The 19,262-nt window shown below is 33.4% G+C and overlaps 1 protein-coding gene across 1 annotated transcript; it reads left to right on the top strand.

Moving 5' to 3' along the window:
• The first annotated feature begins 4,430 nt into the window (after positions 1-4,430).
• On the top strand, positions 4,431-14,160 carry LOC145316107 (uncharacterized). The gene is made up of 8 exons (XM_080156411.1): positions 4,431-4,555; positions 5,046-5,126; positions 5,754-5,960; positions 6,148-6,406; positions 6,569-6,687; positions 7,231-7,349; positions 7,784-10,564; positions 12,737-14,160. The coding sequence occupies exons 2-8, from the start codon at positions 5,088-5,090 to the stop codon at positions 13,653-13,655; spliced, it is 4,443 nt and encodes a 1,480-aa protein (XP_080012537.1). The 5' UTR covers positions 4,431-4,555; positions 5,046-5,087; the 3' UTR covers positions 13,656-14,160.
• The last annotated feature ends 5,102 nt before the right edge of the window (positions 14,161-19,262 follow it).

The following is a 19,262-nucleotide window of genomic DNA, read 5'->3' as shown; positions in this document are numbered from 1 at the left end:
ACCTTCCCCAACCTCACCCCTTGTCCCATACCCTGTCTTCCTACTGGATGAATGCCCGACCAATAATCTTCAGGGGAAATAGCAACATAAATTGACAACAATTTTTCCCCTATCATAATATCCACGTATATTCTACATCCATTGATAAATATGGTTTATATGAAGAGAAATATACTTGCAGTGCTGCTAGCTATTAACCTTCACCTACCGCTACAAAAATTCTGCAATCAAAACAGCAAAATTGAAGTATTCTAAATTGATAATACTTTTGAATAAATTACCTATAAAGTTAAACGGCAAACATGGTTAGACTAATATGAAAATAATAGCCTAAAACTATCCCAATTCTGTAAATTGAAGATTTAAATCCTTAAAGAATAACCAGAGCTATTTAAGCTTCTTGTAATGAAGAATTTAATCGGTTCAGTTGTTAGCGAGATCTTAACGGACAAACAAACAAAAACTTTGCTACTTTATGTGATAAAATTTCAAGAATGACTGACCATGCTCTTTTATTAAATAGATGTTGGCAGTTTTGTAAGAATTGTTGGCTTTAAATAGTTACTGTGAGAGTGAAAGTTCTTAAGATAAATAAATTCTTACTCACTTACGCTCAGGGAATGGGACCAATTGTACGAAATACAAATCAGAAAATTTTAATGATTTGATTATAAGTCTATTGGCACATTTAATTCTTTTTGCGAACCTGACTTTTTGAATATCCTTTTCTAATTACTTAAAAAACGTTTTCCTCATTTTAAATAAACGTTTTTCATAAATTTTATTTAAATTTTCCTATCTTTTCTGTTAAATTTTATTTATATTGGACAGATTTTACTTGTATGATTTGAAAAAATGTTGCTCACACTATAAATGTTAGAAGCCTCAATTATCATTTAGGGTTATAGTCTAGAGGGATGTAAAAGGAGGAAATTAAGTGTAAACTTATTAAGCTTAATTTGCAGGATTCACTTCAATAGAAGATTTGATAGGTAATAAGTAACTTTTTAATTAAATATATTTCGGAATGTTAAAGTAGGTTTTCTTATATTTTAAATTGGATTGAGAAATATTTCTAACTGAACAGTTTTTTACTCAGGAAGGTTTACACCCTATTTCACCGACTCCAGCTTTGTCTTAATGAGTAATAAAAACGAGTTAGTTTCTTTAAAGTTATAAACAAGCACTATAAAACGTATATTCATTGTAGGTTATATTTAAATTCCAAAAATTTTTATTTAAACTCGTTATAATTATAGTGAACTCTGAATTATTTTAACTGTCTTGTGAAAAAAGACAACTATTTAAATTCGTTTTTCTGTTAATTTTTAAAAGCGAATTAGGGTCGGTCCGTCCGTACGTCCGTCCGAGATAGATATCTTTTACGCGTTAATTTAGGCATGTTAGAATTGTCCTAACGATTTCAAATTTTGCATGATGATTCCTGTAGTTAGGTACGATTTAGAAACCGTAGCAACTCTATAATCATTACCAGAATGTCCGTACGTCCATTTTCAACATGTTGATTTTTCTACTTTTTTAAAAACAAATTTTAATGTGATCTAATTATCCGTTTGATCTGAGTTTTAGTATATTGATTCCTGGGACAACAAAGAACAATAGTATAAGCGAATCAACTCTATAATCAAGTCCTAAAAATGTAAGTATCTCCATAAACATTATCCTGTATCAAGCAGTTTTCCAATTTGGTTCGACTCTTTCGATACTTTTATATTCTGATTATTCAGTTCAGACACTATACAAGTGTTAATGTTCGTTTTTCCCACCGTTTCAGAGCTTCGCTTTTATGGATGTTGTCATCCTTGTTTATATCCATTGCATTGCACGTATTTTAGGAATTTCAAATATTAAAATATCATAACAAAATAAAATTAATAATAAGGAAGTATTTTTTGTAAATATTTTAAAGTAAAAAGTGATTAAAATATTTTCATGGTATTTAGTTGATTAGAAACGCTCTACAGTGTCAACCCTCCTTCTCATTAGTTTAATTTTTTAACAAATCATTTTTCATGGGAAAACGATTTTCTTCACTTAAAAAAATGTTAAACAAGGTTTTTTTGATTGATGTTTTATATAACCTTAAAAATCCATCTTAAATTTCTGATCTATCATAAATTATTTTCAACCATTTAAATTGCAATTTTAAAATATATCAATAATGATTACATTTGTATTGGCAATCCTAACAGTAACAGAATTGTCTGTCTGTCTGGTTAGCATGTATGTTTCAATGTTTCTCAAAAACGGCTTGAGCAATCGCTCAATGATTTGACTCATCATTGGTCAAGACAAGGACTTCCAAGAGGGGAAAGGGGCTGCGTATGGACCCCTTTAAAATTCATATAATTACCCTCCCTTCCAAACTCTTGAAACAACTCATTCTATCCCTTTGGAGTTAAAAAGACTTGGGTCCAGGGCAGGTTTTAGGCTTTTTGGTGTCGTGGTGCGTCAGCACTTCTTGGGTATATGGCTTTGAAAAAATTCTTCTTCTCTTTAAAATTTTTTTTCTTAAAAACCAAAAAAATTGTGAGGACAAGCATCGTTTTTCTTTGTTTATAAAAATCAATGTTTGTTGAATACCTATCAAAAATAAAATAAAAACATTTATCTAATCCTGTCAAGGAACAATTTAAAGCTTCCCTATAAATTACACCGTATGGTAATGTACGGATGGATCATTATATGTTTTCATTTTAATATCAAATTTAACATGAAATGTTTTTAAAAGAAAAAAACCAATAAATTATTTAAACCTTCCCATTAAAAATAGTTTTCTTTAAAAGAATAACTTTGATGTTCCACCCGTTTCAGAGATCCTAATGCAGAGATAAAATTATATTCTCTTATTTTGCGTTATCAAATGTATGGAATAAAATGATTATAGAGGAAAATAACAGAATTTTTTTTATAAATTCTATGCAAATTTTCAGTTAATTTGCAAACAGTATCTCATTCTAGCTAAATAGTGAAAGTTTATGTCTTAGTGTTGTTCATGTAGGACAACAAATAAAGTTAACAGTAAGTTTAGCTCAAAAACTCTGGCGGCTTAACATAAACCCTATTTAGACTGCATCCTAAGGGGATGAGGATTAACTCCCGCCCACACGATTATATTTTTTTCATTCAGCCTTTAGGGGGGTTATTTTTGAATGAGTAGATAAAAGCAAAAATGGCCTGAAACCATACCGGGACCTATGTGAAGGTTCTTTACAATGTAGAACCTAATCGGTTCAGCGGTTAGCGAGATCCTTATAGTTAGAGACAAAAAAGCTTACCACTTTATATGAAAAAAAATATTTAATTGAAGACAATATAGCCCTAGATTTTTTTTATCAACTGTTAAAATATTCTGCTATTCCTACGATTTTCTTTTCTCTCAATAATTTAAAACTTTCATAAGGAACCAGCTGTTATTGAGATTTTTAATGCAAATAAAAGTTTTTTGTTTTACTTTCTTCGCGTTATCATACACATTTTCAAGGGAGCAGAGATACTCATACTTTTGTGTGTCTGTCTCTCTGTCAATAAACAAATGTAACTTATCTTCATCGTGTAATATTACTCATGGGGTAGCTTAGAAATAGATGCTTAATATAAAAGTAACAGGATGTCTGTATGTGTGTATCGAAGGATCTTACTACCCAATGAACCGATTTGGTTCTCCTTTACAATATATCCTGTCATACTAGGAAGGTTTATATCTTTTTTGGGGAGGGAACCACTACCCTCCCTGGAGAAATCGCCCCTAGAAACTTAAGTTTACTTAATTACTAGGGGCGTTGATAAATATTTGACAATATTAAACAAATATAAACTAGGAAAAATGGGAATTGCAAATTGTGCCAAATGCCAAAAAGGAGTATTTTTTAAACTGTGTTGTAAATCAACGCTTTTATTTAAATTGTACCAATCCTTTCTGTTTGAATAACAAAAGAAAGTTTACTTTCATTTTGTTACATATGATGTGTCAGATTTTTTGGCAACATTTACATGTAAATTCATTTCTCCTTTTAACATTGTATTTTAGTTAAAATGGTTGTCAAACCAACGGGATGTCGTACAATTTTTTTAAAAGAATTTTTTTTCTATAATTAGGGTCTGACCGTAATGGATAGCGTATGAACTCTATATTCGTTGCCAGAAAGTACTGTATCCTGTTAGGCCATTTTGCAACAAATTTATGCACAATTTTGATGATTAGACTTAAATAATTACTGTGTTGCTTATTACTGCCACTCTTCAATAGTTATTGTTCGTTTATTCTTCCTTCTGATTTTAGAGCTTCGCTTTTATGGATGTTGTTATCCTTGTTTTTATATGTACAATTCCTGTCATCTAAAGAAAAATAGCCCAAAACCACCAAAAAACGACTATCTCATTAATTATTTTATGTAATAAACTTTATCTCTTAATAGTATTTATTTTTCAGAAGTTTTACAAATCTAGTCAAAATTAACAACTAAATAAAAAAAAATAAAAGTGAGAGCCTCAAAAAGAACGACAGTAAAGTTATCAAATTAAAATAAAACAGGTATTAATATGTATTTATATGAAAAGTGTTTTGATGTTTGTCTGTATGTCCATTTAAAATGAACTATAACTAAATATTAATTACTTTGACGTTGCTACTTAACGTGAACTACAACAAACATAATAGCAAAGCTTAAAATTTAACAAATTACATTAACATCAACAAATTTAGGTAGAGTAATAAAGCATTTAATATTCAACACTATTTAGAAGTTTGAACAAAAATCCTGTATAAAACTTTCGATTAAAATTGATTACTAAATTAATATATTTTCTTAAATCCGAAAATTATGTTATAAAAGAACATATAAAAATGTCTGGTATTGATTATAGAGCTGCTATGCTTCTTAAATCGTACCCAACTGTTACAGGAATAATCCAGACAAGTTTGAAATCGAAAGGACACTACTAAAACGTCGAAATGGACGATAAGAGCTATATTCGTTACGGACGGACTAACTTTGAAAAATAATCTGACAAATATTTTTCAGTTGTTGAAAAGTATGGTTTAAGTTTGAGCTGCCAAGGATGAGATGAGTGGCACTAGCGAGGCTGGGCAAGTCACCTTCCAGGCACAGGCTTTATTCTTAAATTTTTCCTTTAACAACTTTTTCTCCTTAATAAGAAACTAAATCTGAATTAGAAATTTGTCCATCAGTCGTGCTTAAAAGAAATAGTTTATGCAATGACTTAAAAGATGTAAAAAAACAGAATAAAAAGTAATTTAAAGGTGAAAAATAAACAAAAGCAAATCAGTGTAAATGTTTTTGTTTAAATTTATAAGTGTGAGAATAATTCCGTTGAAAGAAAGTCGAGAGTTGAAAAGGATAAGAGAAAAGGAAAAGCTTTTAGAATGATAATGGTCAAGAAAATAATAATCCTTATATAAAAGTGACTAGATGTCTATTTGTGTGTATGTAACATATCTAGAGTACATATATGGGATACCTCACTATTGAATCTTCTTATAGGTCTAGGTTTATAACTAATTTAGGGGAGGGTACCTCACTAATAATAAAATTGGAGGGTCGACTTACTATGTACTTCCCCCTTCCTCAAGTGCCCCTAGAAGCCTTTAGGGGGCGTAGCAGTGTGAAATATTTGAAAACACTTTTAGAAAACTTTAATCAATTAACGTGATTGTCTCGCCAAGTAACTTTGATAAAAATAAGTAAAATAAAGAATATGATTTGACTAAGGACCCTGAGCCACAGCCGCAACCTTCTCCTGAAGACCTTCCTCCCAGTTATGAAGAATCCTGGCCAAAGAAAGCTGAAACAAGTGAAACCAATACGTACGACTATACTGATCAAAATGGAGTAGGAACAGACGAACCGATCAAACAAGATAAATCAAAACGTTTGAAGAGAAAAATTTGTATTCAACTCATGTTGGGGATAATTCTAGTAAGTTTATAACTATTTACAATGTAGTTTCCTAGATTTTTAATTAATTTTAAATAGCCATCGAGGATTTCAGTTGTGGGAGGAAAATACTATCCAAAACTTTCAATCTTAAATCTCCCTGAATTTGAAATCTTACCTGAATTATTCTTTAATAAAGCACATACTGATCAATTATTGATATTCTAAGGTTGCCATTTTACTGGGCTCTTCCGTTGCCATTGACCAGCTGTTGACCCGACCTGACGACTATGGCCAGCTTGACCTGGAACGGCTGTTCAGCAACCACAATCTTGACGCTGAAGGCCGTGACTATCATGACGTCACAGCTAATGATAGTGAATATGATGTTATTGACCTTGTGAATGATACTGTTATACCTGTTGAGGAGCTGGTGGGATATGAAGAGTTGCCAACACCTCTTCCAGCAAGTGGCTCTGGTGATGTGGGTAAGTTTTCTTAAACATGATTTCACACCAACATTACATAATTCATATTAGTCTACTAGACATTTTAAAGTTTAACAGATTATTGTGTCTGATTAACCATCTATGCGAATAAAAAAAAAACCTAAAACCTAATTATAAAGAAAGCTAATATATATTTTGCAGGTGTAGAAGGTCGTAACTATGTAGCCTACATCCCTGTGCCTATCAATGATGACGAGGAGGGCAGTGACAGTCAGACTGATGAGGAATATTATGAGGATGATGATGAATATTATGATGAGGTACACATTATCTTAACATATGAAGAGTTTTATTTACAGGGAAGGAGAGGACATTGAACTGTAACTTTTACTAATACCCAAAGTTATATCATTATTTGACGTACAAACTTTTAGCACTTATATTTAAAATTAATTGTTTGGTTAACCCTAGCAGAGTCCAAACTTTTCAACCATTAGTATTAAAAAAACAATGCAATTATAAACTTACTGAAAAAAACAGTAGTTTGTAATAAGAATAAATAATCATTTGCTATCCTCTCATGCTTTCTAGTTGTCTTTCTTCTCAGACAAATAAAAGGGTTTTACAAGCAAGGATAAAAATCTTCATTTAAAAGACCTTTAATGAATCTATGTTAAAGTGGAGAAAGTCATTATACCTTTTTGTTTAATAAAAATTTACCGAATATTAAAACAAAAATGAAGCTCTTTGTAGTGCCTATAAAAAATGACGCCAACCAATGGCAAGCCAGTATACAATTTAATTAAAGGCCAGTATGACGTAATTTTTTTAGGCACTATAAAAATCCTTGATTAAAATTCTAGGATGAAGATGAGTATTATGAATATTACGAGGAGGAGGAGAAGCCCAAACCACCTCCAAAGAAAATCAAAGGAAAGAAAAGAAGACGACCTTCGCCTCCACCTAGGAGACAAAGTAACAGGTATAAATCTACACCAGAGGGGTTCATGGGGTCGCTTCTAGGGAAACTTGAAATCAGGAAGTTTCTTGGGAAAGGGGGGGGGGGGAGGGTAAAGAATTGTTTACCCTCCAAACAAATTTTGTAAGACGATTGGAGTACCGCACCCCCCCCCCCAAAAAAAAAAAAAATCAACAACCCTCAAACTATGCCTCAAACTACTATGACCTTGCTTGGGGTTTTATTTTTATTATTGCTAGATGACACCCAAGATTAAATTAATCTCCATTATATAAACTTAAATTGCATGTCCTCATTGTCAACTAAAGAACAGATTAAAGTAGCTTTGTAAAGGTCCTGGGATGGATTTAGGCTATTTTTATGCCCCCAAAAGTCTTAAAATAAAGAGGTCCTAATATTAAAAGAAAATTATGAGACAACAAATTTTTTTGTTATAGGAGGAGATATAATGAAAAAGAGGAAGAGGACAAGGAACGAGTCCCATTCCTGGTTCCTCTCATGATGGTCCCAGAAAATCAAATAGGCGTCCAGAAAGAGTTTTCATTTGGGCAGGATAGAAAAACCGACATAAATGACAAGTTATTTCAGGATATTGTCAATAAAGGTCCTATAAACGGAAACAATCGTCGACTACAGCCACGCCCCGAAATCCAGGACAACCGCAGACCGCTGCACAACATTCCTGGACCACCATATCGTGGACCGCCGCCACGAAATCCAAGTCTGCCGCTAGATGATACTATTATCCATCCTTCCATTCATAGACCAGTCTTCCAGAGGCCGCCAAGAAATTTTAATTACAACAGAAGATTCAATAATTTTAATATGAATAGATTTCAATCATTTAAACAACCACAACAGTTTGTTCCAACAACAACGATGAGAACAACATCAACTACTATAAGCACAACAACTTCAACAACAACAACTATTACGACAACAACCACAGAAACAACAACACGTCGTCCACAAATAATAGTGGTTCAACAGCAACCGCCAATGGGCAATCCTTATAATTACTACAATCCATACAACTACCAACAGCCTCCACCAATGATGGGATATCAACCACAGCCTCCAAACATGTATCAACCGCCACAACAATATGAAACTACAGCTCCAACAACTACGACCACGACAACGACCACAACCACAACAACTACTACAACAACCACAACCACAAAGAAGCCACGACGTAGAAGAAAAAAGAAGGTTGATCCTATGTTGTCACAAGGAACTTTACAAATTATTGATAACAAACTTGTTCCTATTAATTCTCAAGATTTCAACAGCCGTAGGATGGGTCATAGTTTCAATGGTGCCTCGGGACGCAGATTTAGCCCAGTTAGGAATAACAACAACCAGGGACTACGCAGGTATCCTGTTAGAGGTATAAATGGAATGAATAGGTTGTCCTCAGACAGAATGCACAATCAAATCTATATTAGCAACCGAAGATTTGACAACATGCCAAACATTTTCAGCCAAAGCGGAATGAATTTTGAAAATTATGACGGCTACGGCGATGGGGGCGGAAAGCCTGCGATTCCAAGGCCTCCGCCCCGCCATCCAGGCGTCCAACTGCCTGGTATTGATGTTCCGCCGAATGCTGGTAACATCCAAGATATCATAGGGCAGCCACCGTTGACCAACATTCAGCAAGTGAGTCCACAAAATAATGATATTCGACGCTACACAACACAGGATGGCAAATACACTCTTATAAATGATTACAGGCCACCTATTGGTTCCAACGAGCACAACTACAATCCAGGAGGTTCCTACCTGCCTCCAGGTCAACCAAACAAAGCCAACTATCAACCAGAGCCTGCTTACTCTCCTCCTAAGCCTGCCTACACTCCCCCTCAGCCTGCTTACACTCCCCCTAAACCTTCCTATACACCAGAGCACGAACAACACATCCCCATAATATTTGACGCGGAACCGCCCAAATATCCCGGCGATGTTCCTTATGACGACCATGACTATAACCAAGGCCCGTACCATCAGCAGCCCAATGATTACAAACCGCCTCCAAGTACAGGCTATAACCGGCCTGCCCCGCAACCCCAACCTGAGCCTTACAAGCCACAGCCTCCTCACAAACCAGACCACTACGCCCCTCCACCCGCTCCGTACACACCTCCTAAATTATATCCCGCCCCGCCCAACTACAGCCCCAGCCCCGTCCAGCCAACATATACTACACCCGCGGCGCCTCCATCCCAATATTCGCCCCCACATTCAACAAACTATGGCCACCAGCAGGATTATACCTACACACAGCCATCAGCACCTGATTATCCGCCACAGAATTACCGACCAACCAAGGCGCCATACAACCCCAATCCTTCCAACTATCTGGAGCCAAACTACGGCCCACCCCAGTCATATACAACAGAAACTGTGGTACCGCCGGTTTATAACCAAGACTTTTATACCCCAGATCCAAATCAAAATTTTCCAGGTCCCGAAATTTATGATAACAACAGTGTTCAAGGCCCGAGTCCAAACAATAATTATTTCCATGATAAGGTAGACAATGATGATTATAATAACAATGGATATAATAATAATAATGGTTATGGATATAGTGCCAATGAAAATGATTACAGTCATACCAATAATAATAATCAACAAAATTATGACAAATATAATAATAACAATCAAAACGGTGGTAATAAACAACAATCATATGATATTTATGACAATATTAAGCCCCAGTCATATGACAAATACAACAAGAACAAATACCAGCCTTATGACAATAATAAACAGCAATATGACGGAAACAAACAACAGGCATATGACAAATATGACCAAAATCAACAGCAAATGTATGATAAATATGACCAAAATCAACAGCAAATTTATGACAAATATGACAACAACAGATACGAAGAAGTTGCCACAAAAGTGTCCACCTACCAGCCACCGCCCAAACGCCCCAATGGTCCTGATTACACGTCGTCAACAACACTGTTGCAAAACACAAATTCTGTTGTGCGGGACTCAATCCCGATGCGAGTGGGCATCGACCTGTATCCAATGACTGACGAGGGCCTGACGGGCAAGTATGGCACGTTCGGGCTGACCGGGGACAACAAGCACGAAGTATTGCTGCACCTGAACCTGTACTCTAAGAAACCGGATAATTTTGGTGGCCGTCAGGAAAATCTGGAAATCAGCCACTCATTTGGGCCGTTCAGCCTGGGCAGGTAAATATGTATTCTTATTTGTTTTTTAAATTAAAAGATTGGTAAATTATCTTATTTTCGTAATATTGAAGAAGTAGTAAAATTAAAAAAATTACCATGTGATCGTTATATCAACAAAATAGTTTGGAAACCTATTCCAGTATGTGTAATATGTGTAAGTGTGGTACATAATTTTATTGCATACAAAGCGGATATATATGAATTACAGTAATAAATACAATAAAAAGATTTACTTTTTAAATTAAGAGTTACTTAAAAAATGAAGCATAGGATTAATTTAATATTTAAAAAAAAAATTGGTAAACTGACATTCTTATATATTCATTTATATATCTTTAAACATGACATAAAGTAGATTTTAACATTTTAGAATTTGGTTATAAAATACCACACCAAAATATATGACTTCTAATAGGATTTCATTTTTATTTGTCATTTCATTTAAGCATTTTAGCCTTGATTTTTAGATACGTTGTATCTCTAAAAATCAAATAATGTTAATTTGGAGGTTAACTTCTGATTTATTTGATAATTTTAGTCATCTCTTTTTGATAAGCAATACCTATTATATACATTAAAAAATATATATTAAAACTATTAAAATTTTTAAAATATTTCTTTTTATTCTGTTATTTTAGTTAAGCAGTTTAGCCCTGCATAACATCTCTATAAACCCAATTAAGAAATTTGAAGATCAACTTTCGATTTATCTGATAATTTTAGTAATCCCTTTTGATATATGATTAAATTTTTATTATCTTAATTTTACCTTTAAAATTGTTAATATTATATCCTTCGTGTGTATTCACTGTATAATACCTATTATCTATAAAATAAGTAGATATTTTATTAAGATTATTATTAGGAAATATTTTAGTAAACTGTATTTTTAATGCTGTCCTAGTTATAATTCATTACCCAAAGAGTAAAAATCTCCTAAAAATATCAAATATTTAAATATTTAAAAGGTCTTACTAAAAATTACAGTGTCATCATAGCAAGATTTTGTATGGTCATAGTTTTCTTTCAAACATCATCAGCTCTTTTTCATGACGGATAATTTAATTTAATCTAAAAATCTGGTAGAATCCCTTAAATTATCAAATGGATAACATACAACTACAGTGTGTTTTTTTTATGAGAACTTTTTTGAAAGCAATTTTACCCCACTTATAGTTATCACAATTTAATGATTAATGGCTTATTCTCTTCGTTTTTTATAACCTTTAATATAAAAGCAAAAAAATATTTCAGTTTTTATCTAAAAAGTACAGTAAATTCATAAATTAAAAACTTAGGCGTCAACATCTAAAAATGGTTTTAGCGCATTTTTCTTATGATCAAATCTCCTACCCTTTGCAAGAATGGCTGCAAAACGCTTTAAAGTTGAGATATAGAGTTAAAAATTAATACAGATACTATTAATGACATATACTAGAACATTTTAAAGTTTGAAGGCCATACCTCAACCAGAGAAGGAGTACAGGAACCCCAAAGTACACCCTCCATTCTTGCAAAGGGTAGAAGATTTGAGCATAAGAAAAATATGCTAAAATCATTTTTAGATGTGTCACCTAAGTTTTGAATTTTTGAATTTACTGTACTTTTTAAATAAAAACTTAAATATTTTTTTGCTTTTATATTAATGGTTATAAAAAGCGAAGAGAATGAGCCATTAATCATTAATTTCTGATAACTATAAGTGGGGTAAAATTGCTTTCAAAAAAGTTCTCATAAAAAAAAACACACTGTACTTTTAAACATTTATTACAATGGATGTAGAATAAGTGGATATTGTGACAGGGGAATTTCCTCGTCAATATAGGTTGCTAATATAGTCCTTAGAAATTGGTCAATTATTCCCGATCAGAAACCTTTGTATACACTTTTCCCCGAAACAAAGGCATTTTTGTCAAAATGGTAAAAAACAACTTTGCCAAAAACACAATCCTTGTATAAAAGTGATAGGATGCCTGTCTGTTTGTGCCAAAAGATCTTTCTAACCGCTGAACCGATATGGTTCTCATTTACAGTGTAGCTTCACCTAGATCTAGGGAAGATTTATAACTATTTTTGGGAGAGACAGTTGAATCAATTAAAATTTTTGGAAACAATAATTTTTTTTATGAAGTATCCAAATGAAGAAGTAATTAAAAATACTATTTTTTTAAGGAATGAAGAGCTGCAACTGCTAGAGAATGGCCGGGAGGACACAAAGCATCCAATTTTCGGATATCTGAAACCCATGGACATACTACAACATATACTCAATAAAAACACCTCAGCATCTTACAAAAATATTGCCCTTACCTTACAGGACAAACTAAAGGCCGGCGGTAAAATTCCAGTTAAACTTAGCACAGTTCGCTACAAAGATCAAAATGAGCAACAAAACTCTGTGGACAACTCTAGCAGTGTTAAGATTAATAAGAATACTTACGGAAATCCATACAAAGCTGGATATAATGTGCCAATAAGAAAGTATAACATGAACACCCCACAAGTATACGGCGATACTGTTACCAACAACAGAAGAACTGGAAATAGAAAGAGCAATACAGTGCCACCAAGAGTTAGCGCCACTGTTGGTCCAGATCCAACTAATGACAGGACGATGCTGGGAAACCGTGTGAAAAACCACAGTTACAACACAAACAACGATAAATCATCCAAATTTTCCAAGGATGAGGATTACGATAAACTTAATGATAATAAAGACAAAAACAAGGATAACACAGATCAGTACAGCGAAGATGATTACGAAGATTATGACGTTGACAAGAATGATAACAATGAAGAACCAGAATATTACTACTATTATTATTATGATTATGTAGACTCTGGCATAGATATTAGCCACGAGCTGGAGCTGGAGCCCCTGCCCACCCCTATGGCAAAGGTTGAGCCCCTGCCCACCCCCATGGCAAGGGTTGAGCCCCTGCCCACCCCCATGGCAAGGGTTCAGCCTGCTGACAGTGAAGAACAAAGAGAAGGATTTGCTCAAGAACTAACAATTGATCTAAATCTTGAAGATATTTCAGATTTTCATTTTCTAAAAACAGAAAGTAACATTAGTGAAAATGAACAGTGAAATTAAAGTGTAGTTTTATAAAAATAAATAAAAAACATTTCTGAATGTTAAAATTGTAATAATTTGTCTTAAAAATTTTCCATTATTACCTACTTCTTTTCATTGTTTTACGATTTTATAAAACGCCGAAACATTAACTATACAGTATACACTAGCTTAAAAGTAAACTTGACATTATAAGAGTTGCTACTCATTAACTAGGGATGATCTTACAAATAACCGTCCGTCTGTACATCAGATCCATATACAAATTCATTAAAAGCGGCAAATTATTCGTCCTTTTTTGCAATCAAATTCCTTCAAGAAAAAATACATGAAAGTGAACTTTTCTTTGTCCTAAAATATTTATTGTTAGTTGAATAAGCTCTGCTGCGCTACTGTAATGAAAGTCTTAGTAAATATGTGCAATATAAACTTGTGATTCTATAATTGTAAAAATTATGTTTTGTATTTATTTATTATCCCAATGCAAAATTTTATTTTGGTTAATAAATTGTAAACTGTTTGTGGTGCTTCTGTTCTTTGTATATATTTATTTTAAATTAACCCTTACAGATCGGGGGTGGGGGGGGGGGGTAGATATAACACACTTTTCTGGGATCTTGCCAGATCAAGTATCAACTGTGGGGAATACCAAAGGAATACTCCATGCAAAATTTGAGCCGGATCCGGCCAAAACCGGCCGGGATTTTTATAAAAAACCGGTTTTTAGGGGTATCTGTAAATCAAGCCCCCTTCTGGGTACGCCCCAATGATGATTTTTGCTTTAAGGTCTGATCTGAATTCCTCAACACTGGATATGACCCCTAAAGTTGAAAAAATGGTTAAAATCCGGTCTTTTGACAGGTTTCCGGCCATTTCCGGCCCAAAAAAAAAATTTAAAAAATCAATATTTCATCTAAAATTTTAAAAAATATGCTTTAAATTCCATTTTTTATTAATAATTTTTCAAAAAACAAAAACCTTAGGTAATGAAGATAATTTTAGCAACTTAAAATGTGAAAAAAGGTTGAAAATTGACAAACTTATGTCAATTTGAAAAATGTTAGTAAATCCTAAAAATTTGATGGATTTATACATACATTTCAGAATTTAGGTTGACTTTGGCCTTTAAGACACGCCATATCCAACAAAATTGCAACGAGAAGGTCTAAATGTTTTTCTTAACCAAAATTCTACATAACCTGGCAGTTCCAGGGATATATCATTAAGGCTTGTCGGCTGGCCAGAAAGCTTTTAACAGGCGGCCGACTAAAAGCCAGATTTAATGGTTGTCAACTGTACAAAGTAGCGATTTTCGGTTTTTTGGCCAAAAGGTTAGGTAATTAAATTGATAATCAAATAAAGTAATTTAGAAATGGTGATAGTTACTACATTATATAAACAAGGATGACAACATCCATAAAAGCGAAGCACTGAAACGGTAGGACAAACGGACATTAACACTTGTATAGTAACTGAACTGAAAAATCGGAACATAAATGTATAAATGTCGAATAACAAGGATGACAACATCCATAAAAGCGAAGCACTGAAACGGTAGGACAAACGGACATTAACACTTGTATAGTGTCTGAACTGAATAATCAGAATATAAAAGAATCGAAACAGTCGAAGCAAAATTGTAAGTAAATTTGTTCAAAAACTGCTTGATACGGGATAATGTTTCTGGACATACTTACATTTTTAGGACTTGATTATAGAGTTGTGTCGCTTATACTATTGTTCTTTGTTGTCCCATGAATCAATATACAAAAAATCAGATCAAACGGATAACTAGATCACATAAAAATTTGTTGTTAAAAAAGTAGAAAAATCAACATGTTTAAAATGGACGTACGGACATTCTGGTAATGATTATAGAGTTGCTACGCTTTCTAAATCGTACCTAACTACTACAGGAATCATCATGCAAAATTTGAAATCGATAGGACAATTCTAACCTGCCTAAATTAACGAATAAAAGCTATCTATCTCGGACGGACGTACGGACGGACGTACGGACGGACGGACCTACCCTAATTATAGAAAAGCTTCGCTTTTAAAAATTGTAGGTAAATTTGATGAAAAACTGCTTAAAAACAGGATAATGTTTATGGACATACTTACATTTTTGGACTTGATTATAGAGTTGCTTCGCTTATAATATTGTTTTTTGTTGTCCCAGGAATCAATATACCAAAAATCAGATCAAACGGATAATTAAAACACTTGAAAATTTGTTGTTAAAAAAGTAGAAAAATCAACATGTTTAAAATGGACGTACGGACATTCTGGTAATGATTATAGAGTTGCTACGCTTTCTTAATCGTACCCAACTACTACAGGAATCATCATGCAAAGTTTGAAATCAATAGGACAATTCTAACATGCCTAAATTAACGAATAAAAGCTATCTATCTCGGACGGACGGACGGACGGACGTACGGACGGACGGACGGACGGACCGACCCTAATTATAGAAAAGCTTCGCTTTTAAAAAGTATTGATCAAGTAGTAATAGGATATTTTACATGGTTAATAATGATAAAATCATAAATAATAAGTAATAAAAAGATAACGATAATTAAAATGAGTTATTATTGATAGATTTAAAATAGGTTATGTAATATTATTTATTGATTGATTTGTAATAGGTTATATATGATAATTAATACTTATATTACTATAACTGAATAATAATAATAACATAATCATAATTATTATGTATAAATATGGTAAGATAATATAGTTCATAATTAGTGTTGTAACCAATAATAAGATAATTTGGAGCCTGCGGCTTAAAAAATTATTTCACCCAAACTTGTTTCTTGTGGGGGGAAAATACATTTCATGGGGTTGGTGTAATTCGTAGTTGTTATCTTTTTTTAAAATTTCAACTGGAACAAAACCGGTTGGACGCACAAAAAAATTATGTCACATGAAATGTAGCCAATTAAATTTGCAAAAGAAGAGTATTTAATAATCATTTTGATTGGAGGACTCCTTTCCCTACAAAATTGCCATTGAAACCTCATGAACAGCAAAATTGCCGAAAATCGCGATTTTGGCGGAAAATAACAGCCAAACAGTTTGCCAGAGGCTCATTATGCATAAGTAAAGAAATTTCCGCCTCAAAAAGTTAAACATTATTGAAGAAGTGTCCTAAGTCGCTAAATTGACTCCGTCATCCCCTAAAGGGAGCAAAAAACCCAGAATTTTTTGAAAAATTTCAAAAATCTTGCCTTTGGCGGTGTGTATCGGCCAAACGGTTCAACCGTGGTGGATAATGCGTAAGTAAAGAAATGTCCGCCCCAAAAAGTTGTATAAACTTGCTTTTGTATGTCAATCCCACAAAAACAACTCCCTGCATGAGTTTTGGCCAAAAAAAACGAAAATCGCTACTTTGAACAGTTGATAACCATTAAATCTGGCTTTTAGTTGGCCGCCTGTTAAAAGCTTTCTGGCCAGCCGACAAGCTTTAATGATATATCCCTGGAACCGCCAAGGTATGTAGAGTTTTGGTTAAGAAAAACATTTAGACCCTCTCATTGCAATTTTGTTGGATATGGCGTGTCTTAAAGACCATAGTCAACCTAAATTCTGAAATGTATGTATAAATCTGTCAAATTTTTAGGATTTACCAACATTTTTCAAATTGACATAAGTTTGTCAATTTTCAACCTTTTTTCACATTTTAAGTTGCTAAAATTATCTTCATTACCTAAGGTTTTTGTTTTTGGAAAAATTATTAGTGAAAAATGGAATTTTAAGCATATTTTTAAAAATTTTAGATGAAATATTGATTTTTTAAATTTTTTTTGGGGGGCCGGAAATGGCCGGAAACCTGTCAAAAGACCGGATTTTAACCATTTTTTCAACTTTAGGGGTCATATCCAGTGTTGAGGAATTCAGATCAGACCTTAAAGCAAAAATCTATATTGGGGCGTACCCAGGAGGGGGCTTGATTTACAGATACCCCCTAAAAACCGGAAAAAACTGGGTTTTTTTTATAAAAATCCCGGCCGGTTTTGGCCGGATCCGGCTCAAATTTTGCATGGAGTCATCCTTTGGTATTCCCCACAGTTGATACTTGATCTGGCAAGATTCCAGAAAAGTGTGGTATATCTAGGGGGGGGGGGGGGCTCTTAGAGCCCCCCCTCTCTAGTTTTTTTCAATCTCATTTTTTTGTAGGTAAGATGGAGAGCTGTTACTTCATGACTTTTTAAGTTTAGTAATTATACGTCGGCAAGAGTTGATCTTATTAGGATATCTGGTCTGTGTCGGTCGTGGTGTCCGGTCAAAGTCGGTTGGATAGCACCAAAATTAGAAAAAATACTAAATAAATCTCAATTTCTACATTATGACTTTTAAGGTAGAAACCTAAATTTTTTTTGCTGAATACTGAGATATCAATGACCTTCTGAGAAAAATGGTGTTAGGACCGTTTGACCGCTCCCTGACCGATTTTTTGTCCGGCTTTTACTATAGACATATATCATGAATATCGTGGCTTCTATTACAGCTAGAGACATATATTTTTTTTTGGTAATTTCCTTGAGCAACAATAAACATATAAAAATATTAATTGGCGCCGCCAACCGCCGTTTTATCGCCGAAAAACGGCAAATAACGGGAACTGCTTTTTTCGGCGATAATTAGAAAAAGTATTTTTTTAATGAAAAATAAAAGTTCGTCCTAAAATTTGGTTATCCTAGCTTTCAAATTGGCCGCTCTACAGCTGTTTTAAAATTAGCGGCTGGCCGCTAAAAAGCGGCTAAGGAGCGGTCTGACCACTATGACTAGAAAAAGTAATTTCCTCTAAAAATACACATGAACTACCAGAAAAAAATTTACGTCTTTATCTGTAACAGGAGCCGAGATAGAAGGGACTCTTACAGCCACCCCCCCCCCCCCCCCCCCCCCGATCTGATAAGGTGGGAATTGGGGCCACAGTTATGGAATCTCGACCACAAAGATTTTTTTTATTCAATCTTGACAAGTGAGGTATTTTTGGAAAGAGGAATATACATAGAAAACGCCTATGTAGTTCTTTTTGATTTTGATATACATATCAGATAAATGTATATAAAATTAGTGATCAAAAACTATAAAACAAGTTATAACTTTTTTCAACCCTTTCATTGATTAAAATGCACTTTTAGGTTAACTCATTACCAAAGTTGCACATAAAAACTCTTTTTATTAAGTTATTAAACAAAATAAATTCAATCAACAATTAGGCGTTTATTATAATGCAGTAGACCATTTTGTAGTTGATTTTTTGGCATTTATTTTGTTTAATTACTACATAAAAAGAGTTTTTATGCACTACTTTGGTAATTCTCAAACCTAAAAGTGCAATTTAATCAAGGAGTGTTAAAAAAACTTATAACATGTTTTATAGTTTTTGATCACTAATTTTATATCCATTTATCTGATATGTATATCAAAATCAAAACTATTTTCTTTAGATTTTCATACTTTGCAAAAATGTCTTGGTTACTTTTTGCACTATATTGACTCTAAAAAGGATTCTATATCTGATTTTTACAATTAGGATGATATATTTTATGCCAATTATTGTGTTTACATCAAGAAAAAAACACATTTTTTGTTCCTATACCT

Source organism: Acartia tonsa, chromosome 4 (genome assembly GCF_053477335.1).
Source record: "Acartia tonsa isolate MP-2025a chromosome 4, ASM5347733v1, whole genome shotgun sequence".
Taxonomy (NCBI): domain Eukaryota; kingdom Metazoa; phylum Arthropoda; class Copepoda; order Calanoida; family Acartiidae; genus Acartia; species Acartia tonsa.
Note: the sequence above shows the minus strand (reverse complement) of the source record. Positions and strands in the feature narration are given on the sequence as shown.